At 47.2% G+C, this 15,106-nt stretch overlaps 1 protein-coding gene across 13 annotated transcripts in view; it reads left to right on the top strand.

Moving 5' to 3' along the window:
• The window catches only part of CACNA1A (calcium voltage-gated channel subunit alpha1 A), a 1,220,168-nt gene that overhangs the window by 564,469 nt on the left and 640,593 nt on the right, over nucleotides 1–15,106 (top strand). For all 13 annotated transcript variants that reach the window (XM_085600715.1, XM_085600714.1, XM_085600719.1 and 10 more), the window contains 2 exons: nucleotides 2,140–2,246; nucleotides 4,307–5,152. In XM_085600715.1, coding sequence (XP_085456841.1) covers nucleotides 2,140–2,246; nucleotides 4,307–5,152 — 953 coding nt within the window. The remainder of the gene's footprint in view (nucleotides 1–2,139; nucleotides 2,247–4,306; nucleotides 5,153–15,106) is intronic.

The raw sequence follows: 15,106 nt of genomic DNA, 5'->3' as shown, positions 1-15,106 counted from the left end.
CCTACTATCGTGGAGCCTCTTGCCTGCCGCACCCTTGGACTGGTACTGATGAGATGTGTCTTGGATTTTCGGTGTGTGCTCCAATGCCCAGTCGTGTGTGCAGTTTCACCCCTTGCTGGCTCTAGCACTATTTTTGCTTTGGCAATGAAAGGGCCGTTGATTAAAGCAAAAATAGGGTTTTGTATTAGGTTCCATCAACGAAAACATCATTACTTATCAATGACCTTGTGATAGCCTAAAAGTGAAGGCCTTTGTCTGGGCCAGCTCTAGATAAAGGGTTAATATGTTCCCATACAACCCAGATGCAACGGTCTTGATTTATGGTCCTGTTCGACAAAGGAATGCTCTTGGTACACTCACATAAAATACTAGGCATCATGTCAGTGTAGGGGCCTATTAGAAGAATTTAGAAAGTCTAAACAATTTTCCACCAAATCTAGTTCTTTGTATATATGGATGTTGATATCCAACCAGTCTGTTAAATCCCATATAATAGGTTGCCCCAAAAAAATAATTTCAGGCAAGTCTAGGGTTGTTCAAGGGGAAGAGCGACCACCACTGGCCTTCTTACAGAAATTTGCAGAGCAGCATCCACCACTAGACTCCAATCCCAGAAAAGACACCCAAGATTCTCTGTGGAATCAGTCGGGCTAGCTTGCATTTATCCCCCTGTTGTCCATCTTTTTCCCACTCTTTTGGTTCGACATTTTCCACTTGAAAGACTGGGAAGGCGCTTAGTATTCTGTTCAGTGTTCATGAATATCAGTGAAGATCAACGGATGGAAAAGGACATTTTATTTACTTACAATCCTTGTTCTCCAACATTGTAATAGTCAGTTTATTCATAAAGAGCTGCTTGAATCGCTGGGAAACTAGGGGAGCGATTTCAGATGGACAAGTTTAAGAACAAAGGGACTGATTTAGAGTTTGATAGACTAGTTACTCCATCACAAACGTGACAGATATTCTGTCTGCCTAATTGCAAGTTAGTTATATCCTATAGCACTTGTGATAAAGTGTGTGAGCTATCTGTCACATTTGTGATGGAGTAACCCTCCCACCGAACTCTAATCAGGCACATAACGCTTATTTCAACTTTTAAAATAAACGGCCCGACAGTTGCCAATTCAGAGCCCTCAGGAATTAGTAGGTTACTTGACAAGGTTATAGGCACTCTGCAGTTGTCTGCCCATGTTTCCACTTTTTATAAAAAAAAAAAAAAGTAAAATGTATAATTTCAGGGGCTTCTGTCTCTAATGTGGCCTACCTAGAAAACAGTTCAATAAAATGTGCCGTAAATCAGACAGATATTTCAAACAAAGAAAGACTTAGCGTTAAAGAAGCGAAGAATCACACTTACAGGTGGAGTTATCCCATGTGCACAAAATCAGTGATGATTTCCATTGTGCAGAATCGAGCTTTCTTTTCTGTCCCTCACCTGACCAAATGTCCTGATAGGAGCCTTCATCAGCATGAACTTCCTCGTTCTCTCTTATGTTAGCTGAATAGGTGTGTCCTGCACTGGGCTCGTAGCAACAATATTTTCTCACTTTCCTATTTGTTAGCTGTGGAGGCTGTTCTGATCTTGGTACATGGAGGACGGTAACCTTGCCTCTTATCTAGATGTTGTGTTTGATGGGTCTTACTGCAGATGGTGGGTTTAGCTCTTTTTAGCTCAGACGTTAAATCAGGCCTTTTGCAATTGGCCATTTCAATATGGCTGCCATGTTGCTTAAGGATATGACAGCTATGCATTGAAGAACTACCCCCTACTTCCAGAGCAGATTTAGATAATTACCCCGAGTAAACAACAGAGCAATGGGAAGGTGATAATACCCCCATCTGGATGCAGTGTGGTGTTTCCAAGCACTCATTGATGTGGAAGCATCTGTGCAGGACCTGGGGATCCACACCGTCCCCTCAGACACATGTCCCACAGTCTGAAAGCTGGAGGAGCAATTTCTTCTTTCTCTTTCTTTAATCTTGATTTATTTTTTCAACCTTCCTTTATTCTTTTTTTAATTCTTAATCTTTACAAAATTGTGCGTAAAGTTAGACAGATTGTCAGATGAAGTAAAGGGTAGGCTTGTTTTTAAAGACTGCACTTTTCTGCCATTAAATCAGTCCATGTATCTCTAGGATGAACAAGAGGAGGAGGAGGCGGCCAACCAAAAACTTGCACTACAGAAAGCGAAGGAGGTGGCAGAAGTTAGCCCCCTGTCTGCAACCAGCATGTCAATAGCAGCGTAAGAGCAATTAATTTCTGAAATATTGCTGTCTTTCCCAGCTTATCCCTCCAGTGTGGGGGAGGGGGGCTGGAGATGCTAATTGGAGCTAGGAACTAGTCTCAAATCTACAACATCTGCTGTCCACGAGTGTAGGCCTCCAGTCCTCATGAAAGGGAAGAGGAAGAGAGGGATACTTTTAAAATCAGGTTGTGACACCCGTGGTGACCGCAAGGTGACAGACGCAGAGCCTACCAGATCACATGCATGGCTGGTGCACTCCTCCAGTGTTCACAATGGGTAAAGTCCTATTTATCTTCCCATTGACAACAAGGTCAACAATGGGGCAAAGTTCAAATGTATAAGATCAGCTGTCATGCTGGTGTACCCCTACATTGCCCACTTATCTTCTGCCTACTGTCCACTTCCCACAGAGTCCATAACGAATGTCACAAACATACATTTTAAATTAAAGCCTTCTTGAAAGTTTCGTACTACCCTCCTGATGAATTAATAATCTGCTCCCCTCAAAAATAATTTTTGACCTATTTATTCTCAACTTATTTTAGGACGTCACTATCGTCATACTGTTCCATTGTTGGTCATTAGCATCCAGTCAGATTAATCACTTTGTAATTCCACAATATTACAATTGTTTTGTATTAGAATTGCAATGTGCTTATTTCCTTATAGTGTTAAACTACACAGATAATTAGACCCATGGTCTTTAAAATTGTTAAGATACCTACAAAGATGACTGTGCTGACCAATGTACCTCTCGCATGCCCAAATGGGACAGAGTTCCACAATGCCCTTTTCATGAGGACTGTTTCTCTCCATTGCCAAGTGGGACAGATCCATATTTCTGCATTACTTGCTCTATGCCCTGCAGAGTATAGTCCTCCCCTGTTGAGCTTTGTCCTTTTTGTTTTTTCTGTTACCAGAGGTGGGTCAAGAATCCACATGATGTTTGTTTGTCTTATCACGTATGTTATTGGGATTCCATGGTGGGAAGGGCAATTGTATAGTGTCAAATTAAAAATCTAATTCAGGTTGCTACAGACTAAAGGCTGACACAAAAGAGGTAGAGGTTTGATGAATGCATAACTCTAGGTAGAAGCAAAAACCTGTGATTGGAGAGGTATGAGAGCAATATTTGTAACCTCAACTTGCCTACATCACTTTATTAAGAGAGTTGAGAGGGTGCGGCAGTACCTCAACAGTACTCTTTGTGGAAGGGAAAGCAAGAATGATGGCTCTAAGCTAAGCTTCTCAATTGGCTGGGATTAGAAAGATGTGAGAGCAATAGATGTAGGTCCCACTTGCCTACAGGCTGAGAGAAGTGGCTTAGTGTCCCGCTAACCTACAGGCTGGAAGCAATAGCTGTATGTCCTGGAGAGGTGTGGCTCACTGGTTAGAGGTGGCAGATCCGCAAGCAGAGAATCGGCCAGGGACCAGGGTTCAATTCCCGACGCGGCAGGGTCGTGGACCAGGGTCAAAACGGACTCGATAATTCTCGCCTCGGTACCTACTCTAACCAGGAACACACTCGGCAACTCTGGGCATTAGCTTGCCTCATCTCCACAACGGCCCCCCACATTCGCCGGGGATGCCTGGTTTCACCTTGGAGATACCCAGGAGGGACCATCTCACAGGGATAGCCAGGACGGGTTCCCCAGCGGTCTACAGCGCCACGACGCCTCAGGGCAGCAGTGCGCTTTACAAGACACATACATTTGCTTATCTGTAGACTGTAATGGCAGACCAGTGATACTATCTTAACCATCTGCCGTGATGGGAGGGAAGTCAAAGTAAAGATTATAGATTAAGCTTACCAATATAGTTTTAGAGGAAAGAGGAATGGCTGTAAAATCAGAGTTAGCTACAGGTCATAAAGGGAGATGTGTTAGAGCAATAGCTGCAGGCCAAAATTTGTGCAGACGGTACACTGTGCTCACATTTAAAAATGTGAAAGGAATTGAATGCAGAATACTTTCTTGAAGGCATTGATTATGGTGCAGATGGGAATAAGAGGAGAGGGCTGATTTTGTGAGAATTTAAGGTTGTCTTCTTTATTATAGAAAAGAGCAACAGAAGAATCAGAAGTTGGCCAAGTCGGTTTGGGAGCAGCGGACCAGCGAGATGAGGCGGCACAATCTGATGGCCAGTCGGGAGGCCTTGTACAATGAACTGGACCCAGAGGAGCGGTGGAAGGTGTCCTATGCACGCCACATGAGGCCAGACATGAAGACACACATGGACCGACCACTGGTGGTGGATCCTCAGGAGAACCGCAACAACAACACCAACAAGAGTCGTCCCAATGACCCTGCCTTAGAGCAGCGGCTGAGTCAGCAGCGAGCTGAAGACTTCCTAAGGAAGCAGGCTCGCTACCATGAGCGCTCGCAAGACTCAAACAGCTCCAGGAGCTATGAGAGGACAGACTCTGGGGGTGTGGAGCCCCGTAGGCCACGCAGCAGCAGCAAGGAGACAGATCCCAACCGGGACAGCACTTCCCGGGAACTGGATTACCATCATGGGAAAGAGCGTGATGGACCTCAAGAAAGAGGGTGTCGGGAGGAAGACCTAGAGCGGACTAAAGCAATGGATCCGCACCGGCGGCATCGGCAAGGGGGAAGTAAAGAGAGTCGCAGCGGCTCTCCCAGGGGTGGGGATGGTGACCGCGAGCATCGCCGACACAGGCCTCACCGCAGAGTGGGTGAGGAAAGCACAGGTCTGGAGGATGGCAAGGGGGACAGGCGGGTTCGACATAGAGAAGGCAGTCGGCCCAATCGTGATGTAGGGCCCGGCGGAGAAAATGATCTCCCCGATGGGGAGCGGCGCCGGCGGCACCGACACACAGCACAATCTACGTACGAAAATGACCCTAAGCGGGATGAAAGAGAGAGGCGCCACCGTCGCAGAAAGTAAGTGAATATCTTGGGGTAAATACATCTATGCTATTGAGATCAGTGTATCCAAAGGCTGAACATAGTTCAGGATTGCAGGCAAGCAAGATATCTGTTAAAGTTAAAGTCAGTATCAGTGATACTGCATGAGGAAACAGTTGTTAGGATACAGATGAATAAAGAAAAGTGAGATGGGCAGTTCCAGATTATATAGATAGGTAGGTTTCCTTTACCCACTGGGGGAGCATCATTCTCAGCGTTGTATCCATTAAAGAGCTGAAGAGCATCAGTAGCATACACATTTTTGCTGACTAGGAGAAATAGATGACTGTGGGAGAGCAAAGTAAATGAAAAAGCAGGTGACCAGACTGGAATGAAGCAGCACTTCTACCATCACTGTGATAATACCCAGACTCCATAATAGCTTCTCCATAATGGGATTTTCATTAGATGAATACATTTTGAGTACTCCCTCACAGTATTACTAGAATCCCCTCTGACTGAGGTATAGTACTCAATGGGTATTTATCTATGGAACGTATGCTAGATGGAGAGCAGTTGTAACCTGTCTGCTAGGAGATTTAGGGGCATATGTATGAAGCCCATTTCCCATTTGCAAATGGGCCAATTCTCAGAATCAAAAGCCTTTTGGGATGTATCATCCTAAAAGGCCCTCGCAAAATAGGGAATCACAAAATTTGCGACTCCTTATTTTGCGAAAGCATTGAAGGAATCGCAAATTGCGATTCCTTAAATGCGATGTAAAAATCACCCAAGTTGTGCGATTTCTCCTTAAGAAATCGCAAATTACCACCAACTCCAAGTTGGTGGTAATTTGCGATTTCTTTGAAAAATGCACTTTTTTGCATTTTTCAAAGTGCCATGTGGCGCTCATACATTCCCTTAGGGCATGTATGTGTGCCACATGTGCACACATGCACATTTCAGGGGTGCAACAGGGTGTCCTTTTGACACCCTGGCACCCTTGAAATTGCAATCTCAATTTGTGATTCTCTAATTGAGATTCTCAAATTGAGAATGTCTTCCCATTCATTCCTATAGGAAGTATTCCTTAATTGCGAATCGCAATTTGCGATTCGCAATTAAGGAATATGTAGGATTCACAAAATTATTTTCAAATCCTACATTCATAGCGTTTTGCGATTCTCAAATAGCGATTCACAAAAAATCGCTATTTGAGAATCGCAAAAGAACATTTTGATACATATGGCCCTTAGATCCTAGTAGTTTGAGGTGCCTCTATCTCAGCATATTTTAAATGTTGTGGTTTCATTTTTGGTTGCTGTGGCAGAAAGTTAAAGCCACAGCTACTCTTTATGTCAGTGGGTTGCAAAGGGAGCATGCAGGGATTCCCTTCATTTCACTTCCTTTGTGAACTCATCATGGGAGGCACATTGTTGAAATGCCCAGTTGTCCAGTTGGTCCCAACCATCACAAATGTGTGTAGTCTGTGCAGAAAGCCAAGCTACTAATGCCCCCAACAGTCAACTGTCAGGGCCTTAGCATTATCTGCACTGTCAATAGGCTGAAGGTAAAGAGTGCATTGGAAATGTACCCCCTAGTGCTAGATTCTACAGCTTCTGGAAAGAGAGTCCTTGCACATCTGCAACCTTCTCAAATATCCAGATTTTGCCATGCTGCATAAATACAGAAACAAATTACCAGTAATTAAAGGTTCGAGGCATGTGAGCTGTAGATCACATGCTTTGCATACTCCTGCCAGTTGAGTCCGGATGTTTGCATTTTGTTTTTCTTCAAATAAGTTTTTCCAGTCACGAGGTAGGTGACTCCTCCTTTCGGTGATAGTGCGCATGGGCATCGACTCCATTGTTAGATTGTTTTTTTCCGCCATCGGCTTCGGAGGTGAATTGCTGCGCTCCGGTTCAACACCGTTTCTCGGGTTCCCCTTGGTGCCAATCCACTTACCCTCTGCAGTATTGTTTTCGATCGCGTATTTCCATTCTCTGAGTATCCTTTTCAGCCGCGGCCCATGGAGGGAGTTCCGTGGGGCGGTAAGGCGGGGTGGGGGAGGGGCAGGGCGAGGGGTTCTAAAAACCGGAATATGGATAATTGCAGGTAAGTAAACAATTAAATAAACAAAACGAATTTCGTATCGCGCGCTGCATTGCAAAATGCCTTCCAACACTCAAAACTATCTAGGAGACACTTTAGATACTCAAAGAGCTCTAGGCTTCCCCAATGCAGGCCGAATTCTCAATATTCAGGCTCTAGTTCTGCAGTTTCAGCCCACTCACTCACTACCAGCTCGAGTGTATATGCAGCTGCTCGTAATAATGGCCTCTTGCATCATGATTGTTCCCCATGTCAGGCTTCACATGCGTCACCTTCAGGAATGCTTAGCAAGTCAGTGAAACCAATCACAGGGTCTTTTAACCGATCTAGTGTTGGTAAACGGCTGTACTCATCACTCTCTGCAGTGGTGGAACCCACAGAATTTATCAGAAGGACGGCCCTTCATAGACCCAGTTCCACAGACAATGATAACAGTGAACGCGTCCCTCACTGGTTGGGGGCTGATCTCCAAGATGACACAGTGCAAGGCCTGTGGAGTCAACAGAAAAAAATTCTCCACGTAAATCATCTAGAGCTGCTAGCAGTGTTTCTAGCGCTCAAAGCATTTCAGACTCACTCAGTCGGCAAAGCTGTCCTAGTTCGTACCGACAACATGACAGCTATGTATTACATACAAAAACGGGGGGGGGGGACTCTCTCCTACTGTCACACCTAGCTCAAGACATTTGGAAGTGGGCCATTCACCACAAATCTATCTCCTGGCAAAACACCTCCCAGGAGTAGACAATCAGATTGCCGATCTTCTCAGCAGACAGAGACAGCAAATCCACGAATGGGAGCTATACCCTCAAGTTCTCCTCCCATACTTTCAAAGTTAGGGATTTCCTCAAATAGATCTTTTTGCCACACACCAAAATGCTAAATGCCCAAATTCACCTCCAGGTATCCACACCCACTCTCCAAACGCAATGCACTATGGGTGAACTGGTCAGGGATATTTGCCTACGCTTTTCCACCTCTCCTACTCTTTCCATGAGTGGTTCAGACAAACATCCCTCACACTGATCCTAGTAGCTCTCACATGGGCCCGTCAACCTTGGTTCACGACCCTGTTGGAGCTGTCAGTAGTTCCACATCAAAAACTGTACCTCACATCCAGTCTCCTCACATAGAGCCATGGAGAATTCAGACACCCAGATCCCAAACAACTGAACTTCGCGATCTGGCTCCTGAGATCATAGAGTTTGGTTTTCTATAGCTCCCACCAGGCTGTATGAACATCATCAGAGATGCCAGACGGCCTTCTATAAGAGCCTGTTATGCAGCTAAATGGAAACGTTTTGTTATCTATTGCAATAATATCGATCCTCCTGATGCTTCAATACAAAATATAATCGTTATCTGTTACACTTGCAGCGGTCAGAGTTAGCTTACACTTCTATCTGCCTTCATCTTGCTACAATAGCTGCGTATCTACAAAATAGGCAACTCTTATCTCTCTTTAGAGTGCTAATAATCAAAGCTTTTATGGAAGAACTTAAAAGAGTTATCCCACCAACACTTCCACCTGCCCCAGTGTGGAATATTAACATAGTCCTCACATGATTAATGGGCCCACCTTTGGAATCCAAGCATAAATGTGAACTGCAGTTTCTCTCCTGGAAAATCGATTTCCTTATTGCAATTACTTCACTGAGGAGAGTGGGTGAACTACAAGCACGAACCATAGAAGAACCTTTTTTCCAACTTTACAGAGATAAAGTGGTTCTCCGTACTAACCCCAAGTTTCTACCTAAGGTAGTTTCTGCCTTTCACATCAATCTGTTGAGTAACCTGTGTTCTTTCCTTAACCAGATTCAGTGGAAGAACGAGCTCTACACACCTAGATGTTCGAAGAGCCCTCTGATATTACATAGAAAGAACAACATTATTTTGTAAAACTAAACAACCTTTTGTGGCTTTTGCTCAACCTCCTAAGGGAAATCCCATATCCAAGTCAGGTATTGCCAGATGGATTGTCAAATGCATTCAAACATATTATGCAAAAGCAAAGAGAACTTTAACAATACCCCCTAGAGCGCATTCCACTCGCAAAATAGGGGCTACTATGGCTTTTTTAGGAAACACCCCCATAGATGACATCTGTAAGGCAGCAACATGGTTTACACTACACACATTCACCAAGCACTATTGTGTAGATGTGTTAGCGAGACAACAAGCTAATGTGGGCCAGGCAGTACTTAGAACAGTCTTTCATACAACTGCAACAGCTACAGGTTAGCCACCGCTTTTGGAGAATACTGCTGTATAGTCTATGCAAAGCATGTGATCTACAGCTCACATGCCTCAAATGAATAATGTTACTTACCCAGTAAGCATCTGTTCTTGGCATGTAGCGCTGTAGATTCTAATGCGCCCACCCGCCTCCCCGGGTACCTATATATGTTGCAGTTCTCACTTACTTTATATACATACGAATGGACATCTCTATTCTGCCCTAACTAACTCCATTCTCACCCTCTGCGGGGTAAACAATCTAAAAATGGAGTTGATGCCCATGAACACTATCACCGAAAGGAGGAGTCACCTACCTTGTGACTGGAAAGACTTCTTCAAAGAAAAACAAAGTGCAAACATCCGGACCCAACTCTAGATGGCAGGAGTATGCAAAGCATGTGAATCTACAGCTCTACATGCCAAGAACAGATGCTTACTGTGTAAGTAACATCATCCTTTTTCAGTGTTGGTATCTTTCATTGATGCACATGCTTGAATTAATTAGCATTTTAGAGCGTTGAGTGCTACGGTGGTATTATGATAGTAGGAGAAATAAATTGCATTAAAAACTGTGTACAGTGGTACCATTTCTGATGGATACATCTGCCAGTGGATTCCTCACCTTGTGAATATCCCCTGCGCCAGCAACATTCGGAAACTTTTGTAGCAGTCCACGCCGATGGGGTCGACGACGACGTCACAGAGACACGGCTCCGCTCGCGACTCCGCTGACGTCACCGGCTCCATAAGAAGACCTCGACGGCGTGATGACGTCAGTTCCCTTTTTTCCGCGCCGTCGAAGCCAACGGATTTCGGGAATCGCTGTTGTTAGCGTCGTTGATACTTTGTGTATTTTCGTTGTTTTTCCTGTCTTCTTTGAAGATGTCGACAAAGAAGTCTGGGTTTAAGCCTTGCCGGGAGTGTGGCAAGCATATGTCCATCACTGACCCACATGAGGACTGTGTGTGGTGTTTATCCTCGGACCACGACGTGGATGGCTGTACCAGCTGCCGTAAGATGAGCACGAAGGCTCTGAAGGAACGGGAGGCAAAGCTCTTTATTGCCAGAATGAAGAAGGACAAGAGAGGGAGAAGGAGATCGAGATCGAGGTCTCGATCGAAGTCGAGGTCGGCGTCGAAGTCGACTTCGGGGCATGCTTCTCGAGCTAAGAAGCACAAGAAAAAGAGAAGACACTCCTCTCGGCACCATTCGGATAAGAGCACGGCGCCGAAGCCGAAGTCACCTGCTCGGCGTCGGAGGGACTCTATTTCTCCTTCTCCTGTGCCAGGTTCACCTGCTGGTCCTTCATCTCCGGTGGTCTCTTTGTCTCCGGCTTCGCCAGTTCCAGCCCGGACTCCAATGCCGGTTCCATCTCCGGCTCCGGTTCCGTCTCCGGCTCCATCTCCGGCCCCGGAAGATCTTCAAGCCCCGGGTGAGCCTGCGACGCCGTTGATCCCACCGTCGGCGCCGGTTGGCCCGAGTCTGGTGGGGCCTGGCCAGGATCCTGCCTTCCCTGGGCCAGGTCAGGACCCCTCGCATTACTTAAATGCGATGTATGGGGTATTTGCTCGTGCCATGTATGTCCCTGGTGCACCTGCGGGTCCGACGGGTCCTTTGGCATTTAACTTAGGGGTGCCGCAAGTGTATCCTCAGGCCCATTTCTATCCATTTTATCCAGCGACGCCGTCTTGGAATCCTCCGGCTCCGAGAACGTCGACGCCGCTTCCATCCTCGCCGACTCCGGCTCGACCTCGTTCGACGCCGATGGCTCTGCCGGATCCACGGTCGACGCCAGCACCGGCGCCGTCGGAGTCGATTACGGCACCGCCGACGCCGAGGATTCGAATTCGCTCCAGAAGGGAGACTCAGAGGATTATTGAGGAGCAGAGATACCTTCAGGAGGAAGTGTAAGATGGAGAATTGGTGGAGTCGGATGAGGATTTTGACGAGCTTAAGGACGCTAGTGGCTTGGACCTGTCACCTGAATGGGAGATTACTCCGCCATCAGATGAGCCATCCAAGGACGTTGCACCCTACCATGCAGTCATAAGAAGAGCTGCGGAGTTGCTTGATCTCCAACTTCCAACAACGGAGTTTAAGTCGAACATTTTGACTGAAGTGTTGCATTCTCCCACAGCGGTATCAGAGCCTTTGCTTCCCTTTAATGAGGCCATTGTGGAACCTGTGTTGGAGGTGTGGCGCAAACCTTTTTCTGCTCCTGCGGTCTCTAAGACGATCGCTAGGAGATACAGAGCGGCCCCAGGGGATCCAGAATTTTTGTCGTCTCATCCATCGCCTGAGAGCCTGGTAATTCAGGCGGCTTGTTCTGGGAAGTCTAAAGGAGCTTTTCCACAGGTCCCTGGGGACAGAGAGGCAAAAAGGATGGACCAATCGGCAAAGAAGGTGTTTTCATCAGCCAGCATGGCTTTGAAATCGACTAACGCCACATGTCTTTTGGGACGCTATGTACACGCGCTGATGGATTCGGCTAAGAAACTGGTGCCGAAACTACCTGATGAGGACAGATCTGGTTTTAGCGACATCTTGGCTGATACTCAGGCGGCTGCGCGGCAAGTGATCCAAAGTGGGCTGGACACTGCAGATTCTGTTGCAAGGATCATGGGGTCGTCTGTTGCTACTAGAAGAAGTGCTTGGTTGAGAACTTCGGAGTTCTCTCGAGATGTGCAATCGACCTTATTGGATCTACCGTTTGATGGGTCTGGCCTATTTGGGAAAAAGGCAGATGCTGCTCTGGAAAGATTCAAAGAGAGCAAGGCAACTGCTAAATCTTTGGTACTCCAGTCTCAGTCGAGAGGGTCTTTTAAGAGGTACAGAGGTTTTGGAAGAACATCTTTTTGTACCTATAAGCAGACTCAGCAGCAGCAACAGCAGCAGCAGCAAGGTTCCTCGTCGAGAGGTTACAGAGGAAGAATCAGGGGTCGCACACGTGGCCGTCAGCTCTCCTCCTCCTCTTCCTCAGCCCCTCCCACCACCGCAAAACAGCCCTAGATCCGCCATTCCGGATCATGCTGGTCCTGTGGGGGGCCGGCTTACCCATTTTCTACAAGATTGGGAATCTGTAACTACAGATCTCTGGGTTCTAGATCTTGTAGAAAATGGGTATGCCCTTCCCTTTCGGGAATTCCCTCCAAATTACCCTCCTTGCCAAGGGGTTTGCTCTGAGGACCACCGTCTTCTCCTGCAGGAGGAAGTCCTGAAGTTGTTTCAGAAAGGTGCGATAGAGGTGGTTCCAGAGCAGGAGAGGGGTCAGGGATGCTACTCCCGGTATTTCCTGATTCCGAAAAAGGACGGCAGATTGCGTCCGATATTGGACCTCAGGATCTTGAATCTTTATCTAAAACAAGAGAAGTTCAAGATGCTCACCCTTGCTCAGGTTCTTCAAGCGCTGAATCAGGAGGACTGGATGATGTCCATCGACTTGCAGGATGCGTATTTTCACATCCCAATCCTGAAGTCGCACAGAAAGTATCTCCGTTTCACGGTAGGGTCGCAACATTATCAGTTTGCGGTCCTCCCGTTTGGTCTTACTTCTGCACCTCGGGTCTTCACGAAGGTGATGGCAGTGGTGGCAGCCCATCTCAGAAGGTCAGGGATCTCAGTTTTTCCCTATCTGGACGACTGGCTGATCAAAGCGGAGTCGCCAGAGAAGGTGCTGCATCATCTGCGGAATACAACTCAACTGTTGTACAACTTGGGTTTTTCGATAAACGTGCCCAAATCTCACCTGGTGCCCTCTCAGCGCAACCTGTTCATAGGTGCGGTACTGGACACTACTGTTTGTCGAGCATTCCCTCCTCCTCAAAGGATTCTCGACATACAGGAAATGATTCCTTTATTTTACAACGGAACGGTTGTTCCGGTTCTGAAGGTCCTTCGCCTGCTCGGTCTGTTTGCTTCTTGCATTCTGTTGGTCAACCATGCACGCTGGCACATGAGGGCGCTCCAGTGGTGCCTCCGCAAGCAGTGGTATCAGCACAAAGGAGATCTCAGGGAGTCTGTGAGGATCTCTAGAGAAGCTGCGGTGGATCTATCTTGGTGGGGCATGGAGGGCAATCTGTCTCAAGGAAAGCCCTTTCATCTTCCTCCATCGGTGGCCACAGTGATAACGGATGCATCCACCTTAGGGTGGGGTGCTCATCTGGGGGATCTGGAGATCAAGGGTCTTTGGTCTCCAGAGGAAAGGTTGCTTCCCATCAACCTTCTGGAATTGCGGGCGATACGTTTGTCGCTCAAGGCCTTCCTCCCTTCCCTTCGCGGTCAGTCTGTTCAGGTCCTGACGGACAACACTACCGCGATGTGGTATATAAACAAACAGGGAGGAGTGGGGTCTCTTTGTCTCTGCAGAGAGGCCCTGCGTCTATAGTCCTGGGCTCAGGACCATCAGATTTGTCTGATGGCAAATCATCTGGCCGGGGTGCTGAACGTGCGTGCGGACAGTCTCAGTCGGCAGTTCTCCGCCGACCATGAGTGGAGGCTCCATCCGCAGGTGGTTCGTCACGTCTTTCGGACGTGGGGAACTCCTCGGGTGGATCTATTTGCCACCCGCGAGAACGCGCACTGTCCGTTGTTCTGCGGTCTCCGGTATCCGATGCAGGGAGCATTGGGGGACGCGTTTCAGTTGTGTTGGGGTTCACGACTCCTTTACGCGTTTCCTCCCATACCCTTGATTCCTCGGGTTTTGAGGAAGATTCGCCAAGACCGGGCCCAAGTCATATTGATCGCCCCGGATTGGCCAAGAAGGGTGTGGTACACGGATCTTCTCCGCCTCTCCTCGTGCCCTCCGCTCCGTCTCCCTCTGAGGGCAGACCTCCTCTCGCAGTCGGAGGGGCAGGTTCTACACCCCCACCTCCAGAGCTTACACCTTCATGCCTGGAGATTGAACGGGGCAACCTGAATTCTTTCTCTCTCCCGCCGGATGTGATGGATGTTATTTTATCGGCCAGGCAACACTCCACCAAATCTATTTACTCATATAGGTGGTCTAAATTTGTTCTCTGCTGTGGAGAGAGGTCCATTGATCCCTTGAAGGCTTGTCTGTCTAATATTCTACAGTTTGCCCTTTCTCTTGCTCAGCAAGTCTTTGCTGTGGCTACTGTGAAAGGATATTTATCGGCTCTATCGGCTTTCCTTTGTTTGTCGGATCAGCCGTCGCTGTTCAAGTCACCTATTGTTCTTCGTTTTATAAAGGGCCTTACAAATAAGTTTCCTCCTACTCCCTTTATTGTGCCTCAATGGGACTTAAACCTTGTACTAATCTATTTTATGGGTTCTCCCTTCGAGCCCTTACACAAGTGTCCCTTGAGGCTGTTGTCCTTTAAGACAGTTTTCCTCGTTGCAATCACCTCGGCAAGGAGGGTAAGTGAGCTTCAAGCTCTAAGTTCAAAACCCCCATTCTTGACCATTCATGCTGAACGAATGGTACTCAGGACCAGGGCTGCGTTTTTGCCTAAGGTGGTAACTCCCTTCCATTTGGGGCAGTCCATTACCCTTCCTTCTTTCTATCCTCCCCCTCACCCTTCCAAGGAGGAGGAGAGACTTCACCGCTTGGACCCTAAGAGGGCGGTGAGCTTCTACCTGGACAGGACAAGGGACTTCAGGATTGATGACCAGCTCTTTGTG

This window comes from Triturus cristatus, chromosome 4_2, assembly GCF_964204655.1.
Source record: "Triturus cristatus chromosome 4_2, aTriCri1.1, whole genome shotgun sequence".
In the NCBI taxonomy this organism is placed as follows: domain Eukaryota; kingdom Metazoa; phylum Chordata; class Amphibia; order Caudata; family Salamandridae; genus Triturus; species Triturus cristatus.
The sequence above is the reverse complement of the archived record's forward strand: the minus strand, read 5'-3'. Positions and strand labels throughout refer to the sequence as shown.